Source organism: Parus major, chromosome 7 (genome assembly GCF_001522545.3).
Source record: "Parus major isolate Abel chromosome 7, Parus_major1.1, whole genome shotgun sequence".
Classification (NCBI taxonomy): domain Eukaryota; kingdom Metazoa; phylum Chordata; class Aves; order Passeriformes; family Paridae; genus Parus; species Parus major.
In genome coordinates, this window is record NC_031776.1 from 417387 (window position 1) to 441810 (window position 24424).

A 24424-nucleotide genomic window follows, 5' to 3' on the forward strand; every position below is an offset into this window, starting at 1 on the left:
CAATTAAAAATCCCCTTACAAAGCTCTAACACAAAAGTTGCCCCAAACTCCCTAAAAACAAATGTGTGAGGCACTTTTAAGCTGGAAAGCAGGTAACTGAACAGCTACAGATCCTCCTGACAGACAGAGATGCACAATTTAGTAGTGATGAATCATGCCTCAAATTACAAGAAACATTAGGGATAATCCCCCAGACAGCACTGAGGTGGATCAATTGACTTTTGTTCCAGCAAAACTATTCCTCCCTATTAAAAAATACTTTAAAAGTCCAAGAGTTTTGTTAAATATCAATAAAGGCACCAGCAGAACCGTGCCAGTTCCTTGGAGGTACACTCCATATCGTTAAGGCTCATCTGCACAGATTTAACAAATTAAACATCTGGTTAATGACTCAGAAAATACCAATTTTCACTGATGCAACAATTAGAAACCCAAATTTTGGAACAATCAGAAACCTGACACGGCCAAACTTCCTTGTAACTCCTGATAACAGCAGCAGCACTTTCCACCTTCACACCAAGTCTGAGAGGGAGCAGGAAGGGAAGGGGCTCTGGATGACCATTTCAGCACAATTAAAATGTGTGTTCATGCAGCACACTGTGTTCTGGGGTGGCTGCTGGGACTCCAAGCAGCCTTGCCCTTACCTGGATGGCTTTGGGAGCTCATTGCTGGCAATGTCTAGTCCTTGGGAGAAGGGACTGGAGACAGATCAGTTCCCACAGGAGTAACAGCAGCTCAAAAGAGCCCCAGTGCTTCACCAATACATAGGAGTGGGAAGTGGGGATTAAATCATGGCCACCTTGTAAAATCCAGGGCACAGTGACATGCTGAGTCAGGTGGGAAGTAATCCAAGAGGGTGGCAGAGTGTCTTCCAATGGCTTTTAAAATGGGAACCTGCAATTAAAGAAAAAGATGTCTGCATTAGCAAATGAAGATTAACAGCCATTTAAATTGTACATTATATAACCTATTTATCCCTGAAATTAAACTACAATGCTATTTTAGGCATTAAGGGCTGCAAAGAGTAATTCTCAGAGTTGTAAATGTTACTTTGATTAATAACCATAAAGATGCAGATTAATACTTAACATTATTTTAAAAAAAACAACTTTCCAACGACACATTCAAGCCTCAGAAACCCAAAATTCCATGTTAATTCTCATCCTCCAACAGCACCATATGAAGCCACTTCAGTCCAACAGCTTCCATATTTTAAAAGCCATATGTATGAGTGGTAACTGTACTTCACGCATCTGTTCCCCAAAGAAGTCTAAAGAAAAATTCCTCAGTGCCAAGAAATGGTCTTGGAGCAGGAAGGAAAAAAAACCCACACAATCAATTCCACTCCCACTCTACCCAAGCCTCCAGCAGATTACTAAGACACAGCTCCATACTGCCCCAGGGGAAAAAAATCCACCGTTCCCAATTATTTTGAAGCTGTGTAGTAGAGGGAGGGAGGGAGAGAGAACAGGGGAGAAATAACCCACAGAGTCAGCAACCCCTGGCCCCTGCCCCCCCAGAATATGGAAGCATAGAAGCAGTAGATAGCCTTAGCTTGGAGAAACCCCACCTGAGACCCACCATGCTGATCTAACCAGCCACCCTTATACCAAAAGAACATGCTCAGGTTCAGTTTTGAGGGGGGTGGCGGTCTCAGGGTTTTTTTGGCACTAGACCAAGTGACATGCAGTATTTCCCATCCTTGGAAGTGTCCAAGGCCAGGCTGGACTGTGCTTGGAACAATCTGGGATAGTGGAAGGTATCCCTGCCCATGGCAGGGGTTGGAACAGGATGAGCTTTGAGGTTCCTTTCCACCCAAATCATTCTGGGGTTCCTGAGCATCCCCGTTTTGCAGGCAGGCTGTCTCAGGGACTCTGCTGTGCCACTAGCACAAGCTCCCAGACTGAAGCCAGCTGTGTCCTTTATGCAGAGTATCCCACAGCCACAGGTGATTCCCCTTCTTTGCACCATCAAACACCATCAAAGCAGCAGCCCAGCCCTCCTGGGTACCCAGGGGAGCTCCTCTCCTGGCCAGCATCACCCAGTGCCGGGGTGAGATCACCCTGCTGGCAGGAGCCAGCTCCAGCCCATCCCCAGGGATCCAGCTGACTCTGCTCACCCCAAAGTGCTGATCCCAAGGAGTGGTGCCCTGCAGCACCACTGGGGCGGAGGATGGCTGCGATGGCAGCTGCGATGGGCACGGCTCCTGCCTTGCACAAGGAGCATCTGTCCACACTGGGGCTGTGCCACGGCATTTCAGGCAGTGCTAGCTATTCCTGGAAGAGCTCTTAGCACACTCGCATTTGAGCAGTCCTTTCCAAGAAGCAAAACCAGGTCTGAGACTTCCAGCACCAGCACGGCCACTCAGGATGGGTCTTCTAAAGTTACCTCCCTGATATGCAGGAGAATGCCCCAGCAGGCAGAGCTGAACACAGTCCCCTCCTTGCTGTGCTTCATAAAAAGCCCTCCTTAATTGGCTGCTTCTCTGCAGCCCAAGTGTTTCAGCATCGCCACTCTCCAAGTTCCTCTCTGCCCATCTTGCATTCTTAGAGACCTGGAACGCATTCCATGTTAAATTTGCGTCAAATTCAAGAGAAAAATCACTTAAATGTCATTTCTAACCCCTGCAGGTCTCTGCCATCCCAAATGCTCAAGATGTTCCCCTCCTATTAATCAGCACATCCTGTTAAACAGAGCTGGGTCAGCTTAGACCAGGCATTAGCAAGATACTAACATAATTTATTTCCATTAAAACCAGCAGGTACTATTGTAGCATAAGCCATCTCAGCTGTAGACAAGAAGGATTTGGAGTGGAGTTACCAGATCTCTGTGTCCTCATTTTCCCAGCACAAGAATGAAAATGTGAGCGTGAACAGTGGAAAGTTTCCCAAAGAAACTGGGCTGAATCAGCAGCACCAACCAAATCCATTCACCAGCACATATCTATTCCTACTAACAATCCATTCCTGCTTCTGCCCCACCACTGCAAGTGTCCGAGGCCAGGGGCTTGGAGCAGCCTGGGATAATAGATGTCCCTGCCCTTGGCAGGGGGTGGGATGAGATGGATTTTAAGGTCCCTTCCGATCACTCTGTGATTCTGTGATTCTCTCCAGCAGTCGTGTCCCAAATTACCTCCCCCAAAACTGTAATTTTCATGTAGCCCTTGCACTGATCTCCATGCAGACCAGTGAGCTGCTGCCAGGCCTCCACCTGCTACAATTCTGTAAATTTGTCCTCTTGCCACTGTCTCAAGGAAAATATTCCCTAAATTAAAGGAAGCAAAACACTGTCTATCCCTATGCCTCAGATAGCGGGAGGTCTAGAGGGTTTTCCAAGCAAATTATCTCGTTTAAAAAAAAAAAAAAAAAAATTTAAAAAGAAAAACAAACCCAAGTTTGTTTAACTTGTGCTCCAGTGCCTCCCGGGACAAGGGCAATCACCTCTGGCCTGAGGAACAGCGAGTCCACGCCGAGCATCATTCCAGAGGCACATTCCCGTCCGGCACGGGCAGGCTCTGGCTCAGGGCCACCTGCCCACTGCCACCCCGCTCGCAGGAGAAAGCCCAGACGGGCACAGCAAGGTGCACCCCTGCCTTTTGGGGGGCCAGGGGCACCTCAGGCTCCCCTGGGCTCCAGCTGGGAGCAGAGATGGGCACAGAGAGTCAGAGCCTGCCACGAGCCCCAGGATCGCCTGCTGGTCACGGGAGCAGGCCTGGCAGACAGCAAGCAGGGCCGTGGGGACCCTGCCAGCTTTGCCAGGGCCACGGGGACCGTGCCAGGCTTGGCACATCCCTGGGCACAGAGCAAAGGAAGGGCTTGGGAGAGCATCCATGGACAGGGCAGCGGGGGGCACTGCGGGACGTGCCCAGCACAACTGCAGCTCAAGCCAGCAGGTTTGTCAAACATTATTTAATCAGGACTGGGATCATCAAGCTTCCTGCCTCACAGGAGAATTTTCAGAGTCTGCACACTGCTGGATTTTTAAAAATCTCAGGAACAGCACAAGGAACCACTTAATGCCTGCTTATTTCAGCCTGCTTCTAGCAGGACACATCTGAGAGCACAGGCTCCCTAAAACCACGGGGGCTGCTGTATCAGCAGCTGTGTCCTCATCACATCCCTGGGCCAGAGGGTGGCCGTGGTCTGACAGTGCTGCCACTCCCCTGTGACAGCCCCAGAGGAGCCTCTGTTCCTGCAAGACAGGCTGAGGGGCTGCAGACCCTGTGTGTCTCCCTGCTTTGGTGTCTCAGCCAAACACCAAACCTCACAAGGCGCCTTTCCTGGATTTAAAATAATTCCAGATCTTCTCTTCCCCCAGCAGAAAGCTTTTGTTGTTGTTGTTGTTGTTGTTTTATCTTACAGCTCTGCCACAAGAATGATTTGTTGCTAGGAGGCCTGGAGCAGCTCCCCTACAGAGACAGGCTGAGAGCTGGGGCTGACCAGCCTGGAGAAGAGAAGGTTGTGTGGAGGCCTCAAAGCAACATTGCAGTATCTGAAGGGGCTGTGAGGAAGCTGAAGCAGGACTCTGCATCAGGAACTGCGGTGAGGGGACGAGGAATAATGGGTTCACACTGAAAAGAGTGGGAGTTTGGGTATTAGGAAGAAATGCTGTACTGTGAGGGGGGTGAGACACTGGCACAGGGCCTGGGGAGCTTGTGGATGCATCCCTGGCACTGTTCAAGACAGGTTGGATGGGGCTTGGAGAAACCTGCGATAGTGGAAGGTGCAGAGGGGTGGGACAAGATGATCTTTAAGGCCCCTTCCACCCCCTTTATGGTTCTGTGATCCTGTGGCAGCATGAACATTCACCTTCCTCCTCCCAGCCCCTTCCAGCTGTGCCTCCAGATGTGCAGCAGCCACGAAGGACAGTCACCACAGGACTTTATTTAGAGCTGGAACTTTCACAGCTTTAATTGCTCTTCAGCCCCGACAAGAATCTTGGCCTGGGGCTGGGGTTCCAGAGCTGAGTCAGCCAGGTTCCTGGGGACCAGGAGCTCTGACGCCCCGGCTCTCTCTGACACAGCAGCAGGTCCCTCAATGGAACAAAGGGATGCTGGAAGGCCTCCCACATCCTGGCTCTCCTCTAGGAGCACCCCAGCACTGTAGGGTTTGCTCTCCAAAAGCCATGGAAACTCCACCACCAGCTTCCAAAAGGCACCACCACCGATCCTTCTGCCTGGCACCGATCGACTACGAGATCATTTCCCCCCCACCCAAAATTACCTTCCTCTCTGCACTTAGAAGCAAACAACCCTGAGTTTACACAAACACACCGAGCTGAAGGGAGGCACAGCCTCTCTCAGAGCTTTATTGATTAAATCTCTCCTTTGACAACAGATCCTGCACTTTAACCAGAGGGGGGGAAAGCTGCCTTTGCTTCTCAGGGTTTGTTTATAAAATACTGCCAATATAGAATCTGTACATGAAAGGAGGAGGGAAGAAGAGGCTTAGGGGTGCCTGGAAACAATTCACCATGACCACAGGGAGATTTACTGCATCTTTATTTAGAATGATGGAACAGCTTGGGCTGGAAGGGATCTCAAAGCCCACCTCACTCCAAACCTCTGCCATGGGCAGGGACACCTTCCACCAGGCCAGGCTGCTTTATTTAGAGCAGAGCCACTGTGGAACAGCCTCCCGAGCTTGCCTGCCTTCCAGGGACCACATTTCCCAGCCATCACTTTGCAAGTGACAAAAACAGTGGTAGCAGTCCCCAGGACCCCACAGCCCTGTGACAACATCCCTTCAACTCCCATTTCTCCAGCAGAACACAGCTTCACTGGGTCAGTCCCAGGAGAGCAGGTATCACAAGCACTGCCCACTGCCCTGAAGTGCTGCATTGCCCTATAGCTCCAGCAATACTCAGACCTCTTCCAGGGCATGTATTTGCAAGCCTCAAACACCATCAGACACCCTCCTGAAAGAGTTTGGAGTCTGTGAGCAGTTCTCTGTCTCTAAACACACACTGAGAATAGCAGGTGACACTGTAAGATCTACTATCAGCTTAATGCTCAGATGTGGCCAGAAGAGCAATTACCCCGGAATAATGACAAAAATATATAAAGAAGTGAATTTGCTGCTGTGTTTGTCCAGTTCCTCCAAAACCACATGTATTCTGTGCTGATCTGGACATTCCCCCTCCTTTTCCAAGTAGGTGGTGTAAGAGTTTCAAAAGGGCAAGAAAAACACCCTCAGAGATGTGGTACAAATTCCTGATACAGGTGAAGCAGATTATAATAAACCTGCAGCAGAGACAGAGGTGACTTGAAGATATCACACTGGAGAAGAATCATCATTAACACAGACAAATCACTCATCATTCAGCTATCCACCTATTTCTGTCAGAAATTTCTGTCAGAGCCAGAACTTTTTCCCCTGCTTTTGCTGGATGAGGAGCTGAGCTTCCCAGGAGGAAGGGAAGGGTCCAAATCTGGAAAAAGCACAATTTGAAGCATGCTCTCTGCATTACCTGCTTGTCCTTAGCTGCACTGCAAAACTCTGATTTGGGGTCCTGAAAAAAGCAAAAGTTCTGAATTCCAAAAGCAAATGGACAAATTCCTTATGAAAGAGGACAAACACCAAGTGCATGAGGCCAGGAAACCCATGAGACAAGTCACTGAGAAGTGTCACTGCATGCCTGTCCTGCTGTGGGAGGCCTCCCAAGGTACATCCTCTTGGATGCTGCTGGAGAACATGGCAGTCAAGCACTTTTAAAGACCTTAAAAAAACCCCTTAAAATCTCACCTGGACACCAACCTACACTCACCAAACCAACTCAGTTCTGTGTCGTGCCATGCAGACGTGTCTGCCTCATCTCACAAAATATAAATTGTGCTCTGTAAAACTTTCTATATTGCACTGAAATCACATATCAGATTCTTTCCAGTTTCCACAGTTGCACTCAGTAAATTAAGGGAAACACTGGCAAGTGGAAGTGTTGACACAAAATTCAGGAACCCTCACTGAAGGGGGACAGGGAGCACAAGCAGTGTAAGCACTGAAGCCTTCACTACAGCTAGAACTGTGTAAGTAAAGAGGAAACTCAGCCTAGTCCAGCTGTTACCAACAGCTCCTCTCCAAGGGAACACCAGGGACATGGTCTGGAAAGGAAGATCCCAACTGACCAGTCCAGCCCTCTTTGCCAGGACATCCCAATTTGCCAAACGCGTCCTTTCCCTGCAGCACCAGAGGTGCCTGCTTTGAGATCAAAAGCTCAACACGGTGGTTAAAACACACAGAGCACCTCAGAAACACTGCAGCACTTCAAGGAACAGTGCATTTGTTTAGCAAATGCTGACATTTCCCCGCCAGCCATCACAAGAGGCTCTCACATGACAAACATTGTGCTTCCGCCTCTCCCTGAAACTTCCACCACTCCCCAGCTCACACGTGCCATGGAGATTTGCTGCTCACACCGAACACTGTCACCATCTGAGAGGTTCTGTGTGAGAGATTCCATCTCCAAGTACGTTTGTCCTGTGTGTTAAATTATAGAGAATGTGTGTTTATGTTTGTGTGTGCAGCAACACCTGCTCTGAACTTCCCCAGTTCATCCAGGAGCTGCAGAGCCTTCCTGGACAGCCCCTGGGAGCTGCCTTTGGGAGCAATCCTGCCACTATTCCATAAGCAAGTCCCTGCAATATAAGCAGTGCTACATGTGACTGGACTCTCTCAGAAACAAAACCAACAGCCACAAATGGCAGGACACTATTAATTAAGTATGAGCTGCTTTATTAACATGGAATGCATCCACAGCTATGGAGGGTGGCATACCTAGGTGGAAATAATTAATCTAATTATGTGTAACAGAAAGTCTCTACAAAAATAATCAAGGAAATGCTTTCTATGGTTTCCCATTCTTCTGCTTTTTATTGTCAAGGAACGCTCCACAGCTGATTTCCAGGGCACACAGATTCCCTGAGTAAAGCTGCTTTTCCCAGGCTCTTTTCAGTTGTGTCTCAAAGTCAGGTGCTCAGACTGATCTCTGCTGGCAGTGCTGTACTTCACCTCTGGAAATCCAAGCACTGAGACACCAGCTCAAACTGAAAACATGGTACCTCAGTGGAAGTTTTGCCCATTTCTATGTTAAATTAACACAAAACTGACATTATTGAACTCGCCCCGGCAGTATTTGCTTCATTAAGTTTCAAACAGAGGAAATCCCTTGTGGTAGGTACCTTGCACAGACACTTTTGCAAATTACCATCCTGACCAGCACCTAGAGCTGCTCTGAAAACCAAAGATGCCTCCACAATCTGGAAAGAAAAATCTTCTGGTGGACACCCAAAACCACCAAAGTTTTGTGCCCCTTCTCCTTCCTTGCTAGGAATACACAAGAGTATCCACACGACTTCCACAAATTTCACAGCAATACCACCGGGCAGATCACCCATCAGCTTTCAGACCTCAGCAAGTATTGACATCAAAACCACTGCAGGTATCCCAAACACAGAGGAGAAAAACCACTCTGGGGACAAGCAAGTGCATGAGGAGTGAACTTAAATCCTCCCAAGCATCACCCAAGACTCTGAACAAAAGATCCCGAGCAAATCTGGAAATACCACATCGTGTTCACTCTGTGGGAGCTCCAATTTAAAGTGGCCAACAGCTTGGAAATTATTTTTTTTCCAGAGTCTAGCAGGAAGAGCTGCAGATTCAGAAACACAAGCGACTGTTTGAAACCCAGGACCGTGCAAATCCACAGGGATACAGAGTCCTCCTTGACTAGCAAGACTCTGGCAGAGGGTCTGAAAGAGCAGGATGCTTCTGAGCTCGATCCAGTTTCTCAGCAAGAGCAGCAAGAACAAGCAGTCTCACAGATGGATCCGCGTGGGAGGGAGAAAGGATAAAAGTCTGCCTCGGGAGCCTGTTCCAGCTGCTACCGGAGCCTCGCAGGAGTCGGCACAAATTGGGCAGAGCTACCTATAAAAATCTACTGTCTTGGCTTTTTCTGAGGCACTCTTCTTTCCCAATTCCATGATTTTCCTCCATCCTGCTATTTCCACATTTGAAGGAGTCCAAATCAGATAGCTGAAAGTAGTGCTTTCAGGTGAATGCAGACTGGGAGTTTATCCTGTTTCTTCATCCCTGCCACACAGATCACCCACACTACACACTCATGAGTAGAAAAATCAAAACTCCTTTAAATGCTTGACTGAGAAGTGATTACAAACGAGTTATTCGAGGCCAGGTTGGAACGTGAAGCAGTGAGGGGCAGCCCTGCCCGTGGCAGGGGGGTGGAACTAGATAGTCCCTTCTGACCTAAACCCTTCTGTAATTCCATAATTCCATATTATTTTTAGCCAGAATCCCCCCAGTAACATTTTCAGTGCCAGGAAGAGACTGCGTAGCTGGCAGATAGGGAGCTCACCTCACTGGCTGAAAGCAATTCTTTACCTGGAGTTGTTTTCCAGCTCCTCAGGTAGGCAAAGGCAGAGAGAAAAACATTTACCTTTTCTCTTCATGTACTTGAGCTGTTCCAGCCACATATGAACTTCTTGTTCCTTCTGACAAAGAATCAGAATTACTGGTCACTAGCTGTGCCTAACCCATCTGGTCTCCCAGCATAAAATAGCTGAGTACATGTGTCATCAATCACTGTTAATTACTTCATTAACTTGGAAAAAAAATATTGACTTTTTTTAAAGAACAAACATTGTTTAAGGTCAGCCTAGTTCTCTTTTTTTTTTTTTTTTTTTTTTTAATTGAATGCTATCTGATTACCAAGAGAAAATAATTTGGTCTGAACACTCAAGCAAGCCTGCCACACAACTCATACAGCTCTTTTGTCTGGTGAGACATTTCCTCAAGTCTTTTTCTGGAAGGGCCAGTGTGATCCAGAAGCTTCGTGCTGCTCTCCAGCGCCCAGTGTTAACCTCGCTGCCATTCCCACCTACTGCCCCCATGGCTTTGGCAGTCCTGACCTTTGGCATTCTCTGGGAAAGAAACATGCCCCAAGGTCTCCACAAACACGTTGCATCACTGTGGAATGGACATTTAGCCCACTGCTGTCACCTGCAAAACAGTGACACAGGCACAGATCACAGCGGTCTGCGCGTCCTCCTCTGCAGCAGAGCTGCTGCCAGCAAGCTAAAGCAGCCAAGAGCCACACAGTGCCATGCAAAGCTCCCCCTGGACTGTTCCCCTGCTCCAGAGACTGGCTGGGATCACCTCCTGGCCCCAGCATGAGCTCACCTTCCTTCCAGACAGGGAGGTCCCTCTGCCCACAGAGCCCTGTCCAGCCCCTCTCTCTGCACTTTAACTCAGTGTTTATCACATTTTTTGTGCCTCAAGTTATTGGCTCCAACACTGTTCACCTCCAAAAAGCTATTTAGTTTGAAGACACCCCGTGTCACTCCTGTGCCCCAGTACAGGACTTGCCCCCAGAGCTGGGCTGTGCTTCCCATCCCACACTGGAGGAAGGTGTGTGGAGCTCAGGCGAGCATCCTTGGCCTTGGCTGGTGCCCAGCTCATCAGGTATGGCAGACCCTCACCCACAAAAGCTCTGAGATCCCAGCACAGGTGCCAAAGTTTACATTTCTGCATGTTTTATTCCTCCTGTCTGGCACTGAATGGCAGTAATGAAAACAAAACACTGCCCTGCCCACAGCCAGTCAAGCAGCCAGACCCGGTCCCAGTGAACCACACATGGAGTCCCAGAATGGTTTGGGTTGGAAGGGACCTGAAAGAGCATCTCATCCCAACCCCAACGTGTGGTGCCCCACTCTGTCATTTCTCCTTTTAAAGGGCTTGCTTTCCTACAGCCAGCAAAAGTGTTCTACAGCCTGTGAGTGCATTGTGCACTTGTGTATCTTACTCAAAGGATCCTTACCTAAATCCAAATTTTACACATGAGCATGAAGGATAATGCACCAAACAGAAAGCAAGAACTCACAACTTCACCTTCAAAGTGCAATTTAATTTGCTTTTACTTGTTGGAAAAAGCTGTAACCACTCACAGCATCCCTCTGCTGATGGGATAACCCCTCAGGACACAGGGCAGTCCTGGGCCCTCTGCTCAGCCCCGGCTCCTCTGCCAAAATTGCTGAGACTCCGAGCCCCAGGCTGCTGATAACTGAAGGGGCAGGAATCCCCACAGGAAGCTGTAATAAATATATGGCTTTGTAGTCACAGGAGTTCCACAATTTCCAGTTTTAAATCACAATTAACACTTTCCAGCCACATCCACAGCCAGGATAGAAAAGCGAATAAGTCAGCACAAACCTGTAAGTTCCTCTGCTGCATCCCTCTGAACAGGGTTACATTTTTCATGACCAGCATCACTCTTGAATGAAAACTAGAATCTTCAGGCAAATAGCTCAGTCTTAAAAGCTGACAAGAAAGAAAAGCAAGGAAGGAACAACTGGCACCTCTCAGACTCTAGGAGGTTTTAGTTTGTTCATTATATATTTATCTGTTTCATAACACCATGAAAACCAGAGGAACAAAACCCCTTAAAGAGGTACCTGCAGGGTGCCTTGACAAAGGCCAGCAAACTTTTGGGAACTTACTTTCCAGGCGTTGCTCCCAACATCACAGTGATTCTTCAATTCAGCATGAAGGAAGGGCTTCATTTACTTTAGGATCTACATTTTGTATGGCCCATTTTGCCTGTCTGCACAATGTGAACTGGAATTGTTGGAACTGCCCAGCAAGGCAAACTGGAATTGTACTTGGAAATAAGACTGGACAGTAAAGCCACACAAAACGTTAGACACGTCTCAAGGACTTTCACAGTACCTGCCACAGGCTTTTTAAGGTATGTCTTGCAATACTGTCAGTCACCAGCCAGAAAGGGAATTCAACTGCGTCCTCAAGGAACCCTTAGAGCCCTAACTTAGGGTTTGGGTTGGAAGGGACCTTAAAGTCCATCCCATTCCACCCCCTGTCATGGACAGGGACACCTCCCACTACCAGCTGTCCTGGAGCCCCTTTAGGCCCTGGAATGTGCTGGAAGCTCTCCTTGGAGCCTTCTCCTCTCCAGGTGAGCACCCCCAGCTCTCCCAGCCTGGCTCTAGAGCAGAGGGGCTCCAATCCTGGCGCATCTCTGGGGCCTCCTCTGGACTCTCTGCAGCAGCTCCAGGTCCCTTCTGTGCTGGGCCAGCTCTGCAGGTGGGGTCTCACCTGAGTGGGGCAGAATCCCCCTTCCCTGCTGTTCACAGTTCTTTGGATGCAGCCCAGGATTTGGGGATTTGGGATTTCTGGGCTGCAGAGCACTTTGCTGGGTCATGCTGAGCTTCTCATCCACCAACACCTCCAAAGCCCTTGATGGCTTTTCATACTGAGCAGCACAGACAGAACACTCCTCCCCACAACTCACTCTTCTTTCAGGGTGGGAATGAAGCAAAGTAATTTACACCTGCTTTTGTCCCTCTTCAGCCTTTTAAAACATCAAAGCCCAGCCTTTGGGGGTCTTTTATTGGCTTTCCAGGAGCCCGGGATTTTGCACCTTTGCATGCTCCTAAATCTCCTCCTGTAACTTCTGGCTAACAGCTCCAGGAGGAATTGCTCGGCTTGTTAGTCACCAAAGCTCTGCTCTGCACGATCTCTTCTCACCTTATCCACCTTATCACCCTGCTTGGGATACTCTGAGATAAAGTGAAGAATACAAGGTGAAAACAAAACAAATCCAAAGGCTCCGGTGTAAGCGCTAATCTGGATCCATCTTGTACCTGACAGGAGGTTGTACTGAGGTGAGGTTAGTCCTTTCCCCTGGTGACAAGTGACAACAGGGCAGGAGGAAGCAGCCCCAGGTTGTGCCAGGGGAAGTTAATGTTGGGTATTTTGAAAAGTTTCTGTGTGGAGAGAGCTGTGAGTCGCTGGGCAGCGGTGGAGTCCCGATCCCGGGAGGGGCTGGAAAGCCATGTGGATGTGGCACTTGGGGATACAGGTCAATAGCAGAGCTGGGGGAGCTGCTGGATTCGATGATCTTACAGAACTTTTCCACCCTAAATGATTCCGAGTTTCTATGAACATAATGATTAATAAGTTACATTATGGCAGAGGCTCAAGAGCCAATGGCTGCAGCCACCTCCAGCCAAGTGCAAGAGGGAAAGTGTGCCCAGCCTCAGCACACTGACAAACAGCTCCTCGGGATGTCAGGAGACTGAAAATGTACATTTCAGCACCAGTTTTACATTCAAGCAAAGCAAACACGAGTCCCATTACCTCAGAGCACTCGGCATGCAGAGCACACTCCAAGGCTGGGGCGGGGGGAAGGAGATTGCAGGAATTTTTTCCTGAAATGGAATGGGGAGATAAGATCGAGTGAAAAGGAGCAGAGGCTGCTGACATATCTAGACTCCCAGAAGCCAGTAAATATGCAAATAGGCTGCCATTTCTGCCAGAAACACTCAGAGCCAACTTTGATTCTGCTAAAATATATCGCATTAAGCAAGGCAGATAAGCCCAGCACTGAATCCATACAGAGCAGCTCCCTTTGACCACGACAGCTTTACTCCTCACTCCAGGAAATCCTGAACAAAGCTTTCTATTCAAAGAGTCTCCACTCTGACTATCACAGTGTTTATGAATAACTTTGGCCATTTACCTTTTAGTAGTCTGACTTGCAAGTGCTACTAAAAACATAAAGCCATAAACCACCCTAGAAAAGCTGCATCCATCCAGGCCCAGTCACGAACCCTTCCCCAAACCAGGAAAGAGCTTGCTGCCCCGAAGCCATAAACAGCAGATTTCACAGGAGATGTCAGAGAGGAGAAAAGAAAGGGTGTATTGAATGTGCATCCCTGGAGACAGAGATTACAGAGCAAGAACTGAAGTTGATGTGACCTGATAGCAGTGATGAACTCAGGAGATGATAAAGGCATTCCCTGGATATCCATCTGTTGTCCTTGGGGTTTGGACAGACACGCCAGGCAGAAATACGGAAGCATGAAAATATAGACACGACTTGTTTTCATATATATATGAAGTATATGTGTGTGGAATAAATAGATATGTATTCAAACACCAGGGGCAAAGAAAGCATTTCTTCTCTTCACTCCGTTTTATCTGCCTACCACCTCTGAATCAGCGAGATGAGCTCAAAGGCCAGGGCTGGCTCCAGTCTGAGACACATTTTGCACATTGCTAAGCAAGAGCAGCTCTGCCCTGCCATGGCAGGGGCTGAACCCAGCCTCAATAACTGATTCCATTCAACGAGGCTGTTCCCTAACAGAGGGAAGGCACTACAACCTGCACCACTCCTCGACAGCTCTTGGCTGCTCTTCTGAGACTCCAGCACACAGGCAAGAGCATTGAGACCTTCAAGCTAGCACCAGCATCAAAAAATAAGTGTGTACGGGAGCCAGGGAGATGTAAAAAATAAACCCCAGACCTCTGCAGGCTGAAGAAGCCTCCCACGTGCGGCACAGCACAACAGGAACCGTTTCCCCAGCAATGCCAGGCACTGCAGGGAGATGAAAGCAGGCTCCAGCTCTCCAGGAGCAGGACCTGCAGGCAGCAGGGAGGCCTCAGGAATTCCCAGGAGCAGGAAGCCAGCCCCAAACCTGTGGCCAACGCAGCAGAGAGCAATCCAACAGGAGGCAGCTGGGGAAGGCTCCCAGTGCCGCAGGAAGGTTATGACAAAGCAGGTTTGCTGGCAGGGAGAAGCAGCAGAGACGTGGACAGGGCTGCGAGGGCATGCTCCAGGAGAGAGGAGCCGAGGGAACAGCCCAGCAGCTGGGATGTGGCAGCCCAGGGAACCCCTGTGCTCACCTGGGCTCAGCCCATGCCCCTTCCATCACAGCCTGCCCCAGCACTGCCCTGGCAGGAGAACACCAGAGCTGGCCTGGCTTTGCCTCAGTGCACAGCCACGATGGCTGGCTGGCTCCAGCACACACTCAGAATTCCCTTCTCCCTGTTCCCAGGCTGCCACAACTCCCATTTTCGTTGCCAGTGCTAGGAAGGAGCCTCAGAGCTATATGCTGAGGCCCTGGAATTTAAATATACGATAACACTGTAAATAAAAGGAAACAAATTCCTTAAGGAAAACCTTTTCACATGCCAGATCAGTTCCCAATAGTAACTGCTCTGCTTTGACAAGAGATAAATATTTACAGTCTGAAACAGAGAACACCTTGTGTTGCAATACTGGAACGCAAACCTTGTCAGTCCTGGTATCCTGAAGAGAGGGTTTTGATATTTTAAAGAAAAAAAATTAGAAATAAACCCCCAAGCTGAGCACTTAGAAGCACACACACATTATTGTGCTCATTTACCCCACCAAAACAAAAACCTGAAGGTAGTCACACAGAGAAATTGTCAAACATGCTGAATCCAGAACAGATTTTCTCAAAAGGAGACCTCATCCCCCAGGGAATGTAGACAGTTTACAGCAAAAGTCTAAATTATTGCCAAGAATATGCTGCCTTTTTTTATTTATTTAAATATAGTCTAAGTTGCTCCTCTTAGGCATTTCTCTAGCAAACACAGACACTGGAGGTTTTTTCTACTGGAGCAAAAAGGCAGCAGGGAAGATCAGATGTCCACATCGAGCTCCTTGGACTTGGGCATCCCAGCCTGGGAATACCCTCAGGGAGAGGGAAGAGAAAGCCTGACAGCTAAAGCCTGCACTATCCCTGAGCTTCCAGCATGATTCCCAGGCTCTGAGCCTGACCAGCTCCTTCCAGCTGAGGAAAGAATGTGGGGAATGTCATTCATACTGGCACTGGGGAAGATAGAGGAATGGGAAGTGTACAAGGGCTGGATATCCCGGTCCCAGGGAGGGTGATGAGCCTGGAGCAGGGAGATGCTCTCATTTCTGCACGACTCAGGGTGCTGGGGTTTGCTGCCATTTTAAACGAGCCGAGCACCTCATTAACCACGAGTGCTTTTTTTCTGCTGCGCTGTCTGTGCAGCCCAAACTCCCATTTCTGAGAGGACCCACATGAGGCCAGCCTGGCTGAGCTGTTAACACGGCAGGATTTCATATCTGAGGTGCAATTTTCCTCACCCAACTGCTGCTGGGGCTTTTATGGCCCTCTCCCTTTGAAGTGGGGCAGGCCGGTCGGCCCAGGAAGAGTTCAATGTCTACCTGCCACTCTCTGCTCCCTTACTTCCTTCTCCCTTCCTGGGAATTATTCCCCTGGGCAGACCCTTCCTGCCTTGGCCTGGCTGCTGCTCCACGATCCCATCCCTGCAGTCAGGGAAGCCTTCTGTTCCGTGCTCAAGTTCTCCGTTTGCTCCTCTGCTTCCAGCATCCCTGCACGGCAGTTTATTTTTAGACCAGCATTTTTAGAGCAAAGCCCAGAAGCAGCACACTTTCAGTGCCAAACAGAATTCAGCTGTGACTCTAAAGCTGTCAGTTGACAGGAGTACACTTGGGTTCCATGGCCACACCACACTGGTGTGACCCCATGGCTGCCACCCAGAGCCCCTGGGCTCTGCCAGCTGCACACACCACGGCCCCTGGGTGATCACAAGGGATGGTGACTCCCTGGGCAGCTCCTTCCAAAGCCTGACAACTCTTTCAAGGAAAAAATGCTTCCTGATATCCGCCCTAAACGTCCCAACAGAGAAGTGTGCTGACCCAGGAGAGCCCAGAGCTTCTCCCTTGCAGGTCCACATGATGTTTGCAGTTTGGGGTCACCGCTCCCAGCCAGCTCAAGGCAAAGGGGAGATCCCTGCTGCCTTTACCAGGTGCTGCTGGATCAAACCCCTAACCACCAACACACACAAGGAGAAGTGCCCCATTATACAAAGTGAGGCTCCTGCCCAGCTTTATCACCAGCTTTCTGGGGTCAGAGGTGGTGTTCAAGTTCTGAATACTAGTATTTGCCCTCTTTTGACTATGGCTTCTTGTTTCAGTGCATTTATAAAATAATAGAAACACATCCTGCAGGTACCACCACCACCTTTTCTGACTGACAGAACACAACCTAGCAGAGGCAAAAGCAGCAAGAGACACCCAGACACAGCAACTGAGATGAACAATACCATGCAACCTGTATAATAAATCCACCCAAAACCTGCAGGGATGGCTCAGAAAACTGCATGGTAAAACTCTCTTTTGATCTCAACAGCTCACAGAATGTCCTCCTGAACAAGATTGCAATGACAAGGCCATCTTCTCCAAGGCATAAAGCAGCCAGTGACAGAGCCACACTTTGCCCTGAAATCACATCAAGCTTTTTTGCCCACTGACCCAGAAGTCTCCAGCTTTTCTGAAGGTTTGATCATTTATAACACAAAACCTCAGATTACTTTTCCCTGTCACAAGCTGGTGATATTTGCAAAGCTTGAAGTAGGAAGTGTTTTTCCTAATGTTAAACATTTCACTCACTGTTATGATTAGGCCCATCCTCAAAGGCTCCATCCAAGGCAGCAGGGATGAACAAGGGGATGAAGAAAAGCCTGACAAGGAGAGGCAAATACAGTCCCCAAGGAAGCATTAGGTTCTTACCACATACAATCACAATAAATACTACTTTCTAGTCCTCTCCCTTCTCCTTTGATCATGCTTCCAGGTCAATATCTTGTGAGAGGCAGTCCTGGCTCAAATGTATCCTTCAGCCTCCACCAGGATCTAACAGCAGGTATCAGCTGTGGAAATACATAAGTAAAGAACATTTCCTCCCAGCCAAAGCACTGCTATTTGACTCAAATAAGAAATCTCTCTTGGGTAGGAGAAACACAACAGAATCCACATGGAGAGCAATTTATTTTGGGAGATTCACATGCATCAGGTAGTGAGGAAGAATTGAAAGGGAAATACAAATCACAGCAGCCAGTGTCTGTCCCAGCCTGCTGGAAGGACTGATCACTCAGCAGGATATCCAACAGCAGATCCCAACACACCTGACTCCCTGGGGCCTCTCTGCCTTGCCTTCCTTTCCTCCTCAGCACAGAGTAAGGACAAGACACAAAGTCTGAGCGCTCTCACCACCCTACACAGCCAGGCCATCACTGCCCTGCTGAGTGAGAGCAGAGCAGCCCTGAAACGTGGAGAACCCAGATGACCCATGCAGCACCTCCCACCCACAGCAGGGCTCAGGGGCACAGAATGCAGGGGCTGGTTTGCTGACCAACACCAGAAAGAGCAGTGTCAGACCAGGCTTTCTGCATTGCACAGGGAGCAAAGGGCTGAGCTTTGCAACAACCCAACAGAGATCCTGCTCGCATTCACGGAATGATGAAGGCTGGAAAAGACCTCTGGGACCATTGATTCCAACCAGTAATTCAGCCAGGTCTTTCTTTCCCTGCCCCTGAAGATGCTCCAGCAGCACAAACCACACTCAAACTGCACCATCTCCCTGGGGAGGCAGCAGGAAGCTGCACTTCCCTGTGTTCCTGCCCTCTCAGGTTTAGAAAGGTGCCAGCCTTCATCCCCTCCAGCAAGACCTCCACAAGCAGCACAACCCAGTATCTTCTGAGCTATTCTGAAGCATTCTGTGCTCCCCTTTTGCCCAGGCAGGCTGAAGAAATAAGCCAGGCTTCCCCAGCAGGACATGCACCCTGCCGTGCTGCATGAGGCTGGGCTCCCTGCTGCCGTCCTGGCGACCTCAATCACACCAGGCCTTGGGCAGGTCCCCTCTCCTGACTCGCCCACAGCACTGGGGACAGCAGTTTCCTTTTATTGCAAGTCTCTGCTGGCTGGGAAAACAACTCTCTTTGCTCCAGGATATGAGCCCCACATGTGCAGTGCTGTAAAACATAACCCAGCCTGCAGAAAGCTCAGTTTCACCCATGAACTCTTCCCTCAGGACCCCTCCTGGATGGACAGTCTGCACACAGCCCTTCCCTTTCAATGGTCCCTGGGAAATCTGTGGTATTTGCATCTCTACCTGTCTGCAGTTGGACCCACTGCATCCAAAGTCAAGGCCAACAGCCCATCTTCCATCTCACCACACCTCCTCCCAAAGCAGTGATCTCAATTACCTGCCCACTTCTCCCTGCCCTGAGCTCCCAAGGCTAAAGCTCATTGACTGCTCTGGTCTGCACAGTCCTCATTGTTATAAAGGTGTGAAAAATGCCATTTTCCTTCACTTTTGTGCACATGATTTGAGCAGAGGAGCAAATCTCACCACACCACATGCACATGAACCTGCAGCAAAAGGCAGCCCATTTTTCTGGCTCTCAGGGAGAACCACCTGTACTGAGGCTTTCACCAAATCCACCACAAACAGTAACAAGAACTAGGTAACTGCAGCTCCCGTGGGGGAAAATGCAACCTTCCAAATGCTTTGAAAAGCAGTCCTTTTCTCAGGAACAGCACACACCAGGATTAATTCCTTGCTTCAGGCTCACGTCATGGACCCTTTTCTGTGGAGATGAAATTTTGTCAACACAACTCCAGAACCAACCTGAGCATTATTTTCCCCGAGCAAATGGAGCACATCAGGAAAATCCAGGCAGGAGAAGGATGTGAAGTGACTGGGAACAGCCCAGTTATGAGTAACTGCTACTCCTCAAAGTGGAGTTAACACAAATTCTATCAGCAAACCGATGCTCCCACACACACGTGACAAATGGAAGTTCATTTTACACGGAACAAGATACAGTGTACTAATGCTTCCAGAATTTAACTGTAATTAAGTCTTGCTGACAGACACCTCATTAAAGCACCACTTCTCCAGAAAAATTAATAAAGTGAATTATTTCCTGTGTGTGAAATATCAGGGTTTTTCACTGCTCATGAAAGATACATGGAGTTCAGTTCAGCTGGATGTCAGTGCTCCCCGGAATGAAGAAGTGACACGCTTAAAAAGACATTTAAAACAACACATTGCTGTGCTGCCAAAACCCAGGCTGAGACACTCAGCCCCTGCACGTTATTTTATCCTGTGATGGCAGAAAATAAAACCCCTAAAATACAATTCTTCTTCCAGCAGACACAGACAGATAGATACACAGATAGATGAAATAACTGGCTTGTTATTAGAAAACCAAAGTAAATTAAGAAAACCTAACTTTGGGCAAACTGAAAAAGAAAAAAAAAAAAAAGATTTCACAACCCAAAGTTCCAGTTTTCAAATTGCAACTTTTTGGGGTTTAAATGCTTCTTATGAACAAAGGTTCAGCTATTGATGAGGAGGGCTGAGTGTGCTCAGGACCATGAGCCAACACACATTCCTCTGCACTGGGAGATGGCACTTTGAGGCACATTTTAATCAAACTTCTCTGAGGTAATAGGCAATAGGAAAATGAGCTTAAAAAAAATGAAGCTGATCCAGTTATGAATGCCACAGAAAAGGCCTGAATTTTTAGAGGGGAAAGCCAAGCTGCAATTCCTTCCAAAGGGAAAACCACAGAAGCTTTCCAAGAGATTTTACAGTCTTTTCCTAATTGTTCCTTTTTTCAACATCATTATGCAACCTCCATGTGTTTTCCTGCTTCTCTACCCCCCTTTATTTCACCCATTCTTCCCCCACCAACTTCTTCTAAATGCTGTGAGGCAGCTCCTTTAAGACAGCCAGAAATACAGTACAGATTTTTCTCTCCTCCTCCTCCTCCTCTCAGTTTAAACTGCCCAAATCTTTCCGGTGAAGAAGCACTGCCCAAAATCTGCTCGCTATTCAAGCAGCCCTGGCAATGACAAGCAGCACTTCATGAATCATCTGTTATATATTGCCTTATCAACACAGTCCACTGCAGGAGAAAGTAAACCTGGCCCACTTCGAGCTTGTGCATAACACAATCAAAATGCAAGTGGCATTAATTACAGGAGAGCTCTGGAAAGTTCCCCTCATCCAAGGATTCAATGTAGGAAATATATATATTATATATAGATATATAAAAATTATACATATATATTATTTATATATGTAATTTTTTATATATTTGAGGCAACCTAAATCAAACCAAAATATTAACAGCTATTTTTTCCCCCAACACGCGCAGCTTTTACTTTAATATTTTGAAAGATTATTTACCCTTTTTACTGGTTTCCAGAATTGCCACATTTCTAATTATTAAGGCAGACAGCTTTAGTGTTTCTGCTGTTTTTCAGCTTCAGTTATTTGAGGCAAACACACATATTTTTAAGGGATTTTTCCCCCAAAACCAGACTTCTAAGCTCAGCAAGTGAGGGAAAGCTTGCACTGGCCTTAAGCATTGGCCTGCTTAGACCTGGGGAACCTGGAAGCAAAGGTAAATGGAAGGGAGAAGCTATCCATGAGGGAAGAGGGCTCAAAACTGAAAAGTAATTGTGAATTCAGTGACAAGACACATCCCATTGGCTTCTCTGCCCAGTAAAACACACCCTTACAAAAAGCACAAACTCAAGGGGTTTGCAGGACTCTGACAGCATCTAAACCCACGCAGACTCGGCAGCAGGACTGAAAAAAGATATGGAAAAGCAATGGGATAACTGGAAGCAAACTGAAGGTGAACTGGCAGAGCAATGAAGTAGAATGTGACACCACTAAAGGAGCCAGCAAGAAGAATACTTGGCAAATATTTAACAAATGTCATTACCAGTGGCCCAATAGCATGTTCAATTAGTATTTCCTTGTGGTTTGGGACAAGCTCTGCTATTTGGAACAGGCCAGCAACAGATCCCACTGAGCAAATAAACTCCTCTGTGTATACTCAACCACAGGTACAAGGCGAGTGAAATACAGTCCCAAGAGCTGGGGTACATATTTTTTATATATAAATATAAATCCACAATGCCAAGGAGTACACAAACACTTCTTCAGATGGAGAAGGACACCAAAGAAGTGTTTTAACCCCAAGATTAAGCTGGGACAGCTGGGCAGTGAGCACTCAGGTTCTCAAACCCTGAAGGGAGCATCACCTAACCCACACAGACCCAGGGTAACCTCAACAGCACACAGGTACAGCTGGTTAAAGTGACCTTACAAAGGCACAGCGTGGCACACCAGCACGAGGGGAATGCTGGAAGGTGAAGGAAAATTCTCTTTTATTATTTATTTATTTTTATTATTATTTATCCCATCTTATGTATTTGTGGGCAAGTTTTAGTCTCAACACTTTGTTTGCAACGTGTTTAGGCACTCCAAGTATAGAAAGTCTGCAGCTCCCCCTGATTTGAAACCTGCAAACGAACCACAAGGGCAAGTTTCAGGCACTGGAGCAAGTTTCTGGCTCACAGATACACCTTAAGCTGGCTTTAGGAGGTCTATTCCCCAGAAAGCACAAGGCATTTGAAAGAGAGAGAAAAAGGGCAAACTGAGCTAAACCCATGGGCAATTTTAACCTTTGTTTTGAACAAGTCCTGTTCTTCACCCCTGCAGTCCCACAGGGGATTTAAGGTTGAAGACTCAACTCCAGCTTTTCAGCAGGTTATGAGCAGGCAGCACCTGTGCTTCCAGCTCTGCCCATAGGAGGAAGGAATTGTTCCCTGTGAAGATGAGCAGGCCCTGGCACAGGGTGCCCAGAGAAGCTGTGGCTGCCCCTGGATCCCTGGCAGTGCCCAAGGTCAGGATGGACAATGTGGGCTTGGAACAGCCTGGGACAGTGGAAGGTGTCCCTGCCCATGGCAGGGGGTGACACTGGATGAGCTTTAAGGTCTCTCCCATCTTCAACCATTCCATGATTGTATGGCCAGGAGAAGAACAGGTACTGACCATAGGGGCTGCAGTCACTCTGCTCAAGCTGCTGCTCTCCAGGAGTGGGCAAGGCTGGTATGTCACAGGCTGGTGCTGAAAGCAGAACAACCTGACAAGTTGGGCAAAGCCTCCACCCAAAACCATCCCTCAGCTAACACAGATCCATGGGACGTGCAAACCTTCCCAGCCCATGTGCTCCAAGGGCTCAGGAGGCAGTCTGGAGTTCAAGTCCTTAAAATCTGGGTAAAAGATGTCTCTTCAACACAACCCACTGCCATCTGCACCTACCTAAATATCCCCTATCAGCTCCTGCTTCCAAGTAACTTCTTCAGGAGTTCAGCAATCTCCAGGTGTCTGTAAACACATCGCTACTAGCTTAAGAAAAAACTCATTCTTGTATTTACCTTTTCTTGTATTTACCTTTTCCTGCTGTCACTGCACTGCTGCTTTATATCTTTTCTGCATTAATGGGACGTTGCCTGTGAAACATAAGCACAGCAGACAGTTGTGTCTTCACCAGCACACAGATTATGCAAGAAACTACTCTTTTCATCTACCCTTGGAATGGCTTGGGTGAAAAGGGACCTTAAAGCCCATCCAGTTCCACCCCCCTGCCATGGGCAGGGACACCTTCCCCTATCCCAGGTTGCTCCAAGCCCCATTCAACCTGGCCCTTCTTTATTTTCTTGGTGATTCACCATCAAAAGGGACACAAGAAAGTGAAACTAATTTCCATTACGGAGTTCACCTACATCCCACACCAGGACCTGTGTCTCCTCCACCTGTTATCTCCCACCCTGGGTTTCTCAAGAACTTGGTAATCTATCCTACTTTAGCATAGTGTGCTTAGGAGTCTTTAGGTGATGGCAGCACACAGACACAGGCTGCCCAACAGACATCTCCTCCCAAGGGAATACAAGCTTTCCATGCCATATGTGTGCCTTCCTTCCACACCTCCATGCTGTTGAGCAAATCACAAATTCTTCTGGTGTTCGGAGCTGATTTTCAAAATGCTTTCTCTAATCTGCATCCTTTCTAAAGCTAAGTCCTGAAGCAAAACAAACAAACAAAACAAGAGAGTGGCAAAGTTAAAATTGTGAAGATTTTAAGATATTTTTTCCAGAAGTTTAGACCACCAAGGGCATAGCTTAATATCAAAACACCAGGAATCTGTCAGATGCACGGGCTAAAACATGCCATCCAAGGAAGGAGGGAAAAAGCAGCAAATCCTGGAAAGCTGCATCTTCCACATTTCACTTTACCCAGAAAATCTGCAGTCGATAAAACTTACTCTTTCTAACTGGGTGGCATTTTACATTTCCAAATGTAATTGAGTGAGCGTGTTGCCATGGCAATAGCAGGGTTCTGCAATAACTTTGTTGCCTTGTAATTGCTGTATATTTGTATACAAGCAGCTGAGCTTTCTTTAATTCAATGCCCTCAACTCTTCCAGCGAGGCTGCAGAGCAAGGGCGGCAGCTTTATAGGCTGAGAACTCCGAGCAGCGGTGCTGGAAACATCAGAAACGATTAAAACTCAGCGCCGCGACCGACCGCATTACACACACAAAAAAAAACCCACCACGAAACCCTGCCAAGAACCAGATTATTATATAAACTTCAGAGCTCCTTAGCTTTTAAAAATGTTGCCGTTACAACAACGACAACAAACAACAAGAAAAAAAAAAAAAAAAGCACAATTCAGATAATTAACTCCAGGTAGATTTGGCAACGAGAGAAGCACTTTGAGGACAGGGAATAAATGCGGCACGAGTCCCATTTATTGACGGGGCATAATACCAGTAAATCAAAACGTGTTGGCCAGGGGATTATTCGCTCGCTGTGGCTCCCGGGGCCAAATGAAGGCTCGCTCCATGTCCCCGGCCTCAGAGCAGCGCTGCGGGGACAAGGAGATG

General features: G+C 48.0%; 1 protein-coding gene across 7 annotated transcripts in view; it reads right to left on the reverse strand.

The window, feature by feature from the left end:
- HDAC4 (histone deacetylase 4) overlaps nucleotides 1–24424 on the reverse strand; it is a 175288-nt gene that overhangs the window by 148698 nt on the left and 2166 nt on the right. For 6 of the 7 annotated variants that reach the window (XM_033516228.1, XM_033516225.1, XM_033516226.1 and 3 more), the window contains exon 2: nucleotides 645–894. In XM_033516228.1, the coding sequence (XP_033372119.1) occupies nucleotides 645–666 (22 nt within the window). In that variant the 5' untranslated portion in view covers nucleotides 667–894. Of the gene's footprint in view, nucleotides 1–644; nucleotides 895–22930; nucleotides 22990–23464; nucleotides 23559–24424 lie in introns of all 7 variants that reach the window. The other variant, XM_019007420.2, reaches the window with a different exon arrangement.